The sequence below is a fragment of the Myotis brandtii genome, unplaced genomic scaffold (assembly GCF_000412655.1).
Source record: "Myotis brandtii unplaced genomic scaffold, ASM41265v1 scaffold46, whole genome shotgun sequence".
Lineage (NCBI taxonomy): Eukaryota > Metazoa > Chordata > Mammalia > Chiroptera > Vespertilionidae > Myotis > Myotis brandtii.
This window is the reverse complement of record NW_005367587.1, coordinates 6,417,564-6,421,985: the sequence shown is the minus strand read 5'-3', so window position 1 is coordinate 6,421,985 and position 4,422 is coordinate 6,417,564. Positions and strand designations below refer to the sequence as shown.

Sequence of the window (4,422 nt, the reverse complement as noted above, 5' to 3'; positions counted from 1 at the left end):
CCAGGCTGGCCAGGCACCCAAGCGGGACCCCCACCCTGATCCGGGACACCCTTCAGGGCAAACCAGCCGGCCCCCACCCATGCACCAGGCCTCTATCCTATATAGTAAAAGGGTAATATGCAAACTGACCCTAACAGCAGAAAGACTGGGAATGACTGGTCACTATGACACACACTGACCACCAGGGGGCAGACGCTCAATGCAGGAGCTGCCCTCTGGTGGTCAGGGCGCTCTCACATGGGAGGAGCTCTGCTCAGCCACAAGCCAGGCTGATGGCTGCCAGTACAGTGGTGGTGGTGGGAGCCTCTCCTGCCTCCTCAGCAGTGCTAAGGATGTCCTACTCTAGCTTAGGTCTGCTCCCCGCTGGCAAGTGGACATCTCCTGAGGGCTGCCGGGCTGCCAGAGGGATGTCTGATTGCCAGCTTAGGCCCAATCCCCTGGGGAGCAGGCCTAAGCCAGCAGGTGGTCATCCCCCGAGGGGTCCCAGACTGGGAGAGGGCACAGGCCGGGCTGAGGGACCTCCCGCCCCCGAGTGCACAAATTTTTGTGCCCCGGGCCTCTAGTATAAAATAAACTATGACGCGCTCCTGCTATGACGCTCACTGACCACCAGGGGGCAGCCGCTCAATGCAGGAGCTGCCTCCTGGTGGTCAGTGCACTCCCACAGCAGGAGTGCTGCTCAGCTGATCAACCTGTCCTGGGGACCTGCCACCCCAGCAGCAGCCACTCACTCCCTCAGTAGTCCTGCAGGTCCAATCTCTGGAGAATGGGCCAGGCACCAATGGACCAGCGCCGCCAGCATGATCCCAACAGTGCCTCCGGCCTCCTGGAAGTTGGTCTCGGGCACCGCAGCTGCTTCCCCTCCTTAGATGCTTCACAAGGAAGAAACTATAAAAGCAGCTGCCAGGTGGCTCCCAACAACCAGTGCAAATGTCAGCAGGACAGATCCTGATCCCAGGCTGGCAAGGGCATCCCACTGCCTGCCCGGAGGGCCGATCATGTACTACCCCTCCCCCCCCTTAGGACGGGCGCCAGATGCAGGGCTCACTACCCCTCCCCCCCTTAGGACGGGTGCCAGATGCAGGGCTCATGGCTGGTGAGTGCTGCTGTGGTGGCGCAAGCCTCTCCCAATCAGGGCTGACTGGACGCAAGCCCACCGCAGGCGCAGTGGGACTGGGATGAGCGGAAGTGGCAGGCAGTATTGGACTTCCTGTTTCGGCCCAATCCCCACAGGCCATGCCGAGGAACCCCACCCATGCACAAATCTGTGCACTGGGCCTCTAGAAATTAATAATAATACAAGAATAAACTCATGTACTTGCAACTGTAAACCTACTTTTGCCCCACCCTGTATGTGAACTGATCATGATTATTTTTCCATAAAACTAAATGTGCCTATAATCCACTAGTCATTATCAATGGAAGTGGCTATACTAAGGTTGACTATAAGGAATGGAATGATTTCCATGTGTAGGTTTTAGAATTAATATTTTATCACCAAATTTTGCATACATACCGTTAATTACCTGTAGTGTTTGGAAATTCTAAAATTATCATATGTTAATACTACAATATCTATTTTTAAAAGCCTTTATGTTTTCTAATTATTTTGGCTGAACTTTTCACTCATATTAGTCATAAATTAGCCATAATGTTTCAAATAACTACAATTTTATATGTTACATAACCATATGAAATATTTAAGGTCAATAAATTGATATTCAAGTCCAAACTTACAGTTCAATTGCCTTGTTCCACATGATGACATATCCAGAAAGAATGAAAGATTCAATATTTACAATATGTGTATTTCCTCTTTCTGTTCCAACATAGAGCCATTTACTCTGGAAAGGTAGATGACAGTAAGTAATTCTGAAAGAAAGAAAATTACAATTAAAATATCTAACTTTATGTCTGTTCAGCATGATAGCATTAATTTTCCTTAAACTTACTATGTAGTGATAGCTACATAAACAATAAAATTTACTATATACTCAAATAGCATTTAGTTATTAGTGAGGGTATAGAATAAATAACAGTATAATGTTAAAAACCATAATGATAATACCCACTATTAAATATGTATCTAACCTAGGCACTAATATTATTTCTAATTCTGAAAACAGCACTACAAGTCAGATGTATACTTCTGTTTTATGAAGAGGAAAACTAAGGTAAAAAAAAATTATTTTTACTTGTCTAGGACTGACAGCTAATAAGTGGCAAAACTGGAATTTAAATCTATTCTTGTTTGATTGTAAAATTACCATCTTTCTATCAAGCTACGCTGTTTGCTTGTTGTTTTTTTAGTAATGTTCAGTTCAAATTAGGTAGATTTAAAACATAAATTTCAGAGTTGTCAGAGAGTTTGTCTACTTAAGATGATAAATTATCTACTTTTTATTCAGATGCTTGGCATCTAAGTAATATAAAGAAAATTTATAAGGTCAGAGATACACTGTACTTATTCCCTTTTGTTTGTTTGTTCTGCCTCATTTTCATTTTCACAATGGACTTTCTGGCCAACTCTGGGAGCCTGTTCCATAGCCAGTGCAACCATAACTTCTATACATGAAATCTGGACATTTAACAGAGTCTTCTCTTCAAAGCATCATCACTCTTTCTAGTTTGACCTACTCAATCTCTTTAATAACTCTTAAAAAGGACAACAGGGCCCTAGCTGGTTTGGCTCAGTGGATAGAGTGTCAAGAACACATGCCCTGGTTGTGGGCTCGATCCCCAGTAGGGGGGTGCAGGAGGCAGCCGATCGATGATTGTCTCTCATTACTGATGTTTCTATCTCTCTCTTCTTCTCCTTTCCTCTCTAAAATCAATAAAAATATTTTTTACAAGAAGAAAAAACATTTAATTATATAACAATTCTTAATCTTTAGTATAAGTAAATATCTCATTAAAATGCATATTCCCAGATTCCAGCTACACAAATAGTGACTCCATGGAATGGGACATATGACTAATATTTTAACAAGTATCCTCAGTACTTGCTATTAAAAATTAAGTCTATAGACCAGCAGCATGAATATCACCTGGAAGCTTAGTAGACTTAGAATCTCAGGTTCCACTTCAGAATCAGAAAATGCATTTTATGAAGAACCTCAGGTGAGTCATATACACATTATGGTTTCGGAAGCACTTCTCTAGGTGATTCTTATACAAATAATCTATAAACTACATTATAAGGAACACTGTTCCGTGGCTGAATACTGCTTACTTACTCTCAAGTTTCAGAATGAGAACATAAATTGGTAAGTTAATAGTGGGGGTAATGCATTGTCACTATGTAGTCGCCCCAAAACAGCTGATGATAATTATGATGATAATAAGCTACCCTAGATCCCCTCAGCATCTTAAGTCAAAGACTGATACTTAGGAATTTTTATGAAAAAAACTTCAAATCATATGAAAGAAAAGATGAAGAATTAAAAATTTTTTAAGAAAAGCATCTGATAATTTTGTACAATCTGTACCTAGCTAGAACTATAACACAAGAGACAAAATTAAACAGATAAGTAAAAATTTAGTTGCATTTCATTCACAGAATTAATGGGCTATTAATCAAGATACCAAACAGTAAAAAAAAAAAAAACTGGCTCAATTTTGTTGTCTATAGTTAGTTGTAAAATACCAAACATAAGACAACTTTTAAAAATAAGTCTAATCTCTGCAGTTTCATAGGAAATAAGTTCATAATTCCTAACAAATGAAACTCTGAGAAGTTTATTCTCATTCTCCTACAGCAAAAGAAATAATATTTTCTACTTTTATTTAAATTCATAGATTTATAAAATAGAAACAGAGGTATGGATACATGAAACAGACTGACAGCTGCTGGGGGTTGGGGAGGGCTGGATGAAAGAAGGTGAAGGGATTAGCCAAAGAACATACATGTATAACCCATAGATACAGACAACAGTGTGGTGATGGCCAGAGGGAAGGGGAGTGTGGGGGCTGGGTTGAGGTGAGCAAGGGCAGGGAGTTGGAATGAGGACATCTGTAATAGTGTTAATAATAAAAATGAAGTTTAAAAAATTCATAGAATATTTAATTTCTGAATGATAGAATTGTGTTAGTGAAGGCCGTGTGGGAAGCAAGAATAAATCACTAGTTACTGACCAACAGGAATTAATCAACCTTTATAGAATAATCTGATCAACTATGGAGAAATAGGTATTCTTTTCTAGCATCCACAAACATATACCAAGATAGACCACATCCTGATCTAAAAAGCAAACCTCAACAAATCTACACTAATAAAAGAGAAACATGCAAATTGGTGTCACTCTGCTACCCTTCCCATTGGCTAATCAGGACGATATGCAAATTAACTGCCAGCCAAGATGGCGGCCGGCAGCCAGGCAGCTTGAAGCGAACATGAGGCTTGCTTGCTTCAGTGACGGAGGA

General features: G+C 41.2%; 1 protein-coding gene across 7 annotated transcripts in view; it reads right to left on the bottom strand.

Annotated features, from left to right (window-relative positions):
* STXBP5L (syntaxin binding protein 5-like) overlaps positions 1-4,422 on the bottom strand; it is a 200,552-nt gene that overhangs the window by 152,627 nt on the left and 43,503 nt on the right. For all 7 annotated transcript variants that reach the window (XM_014546987.1, XM_014546986.1, XM_005875357.2 and 4 more), the window contains exon 5: positions 1,738-1,872. In XM_014546987.1, coding sequence (XP_014402473.1) covers positions 1,738-1,872 — 135 coding nt within the window. The remainder of the gene's footprint in view (positions 1-1,737; positions 1,873-4,422) is intronic.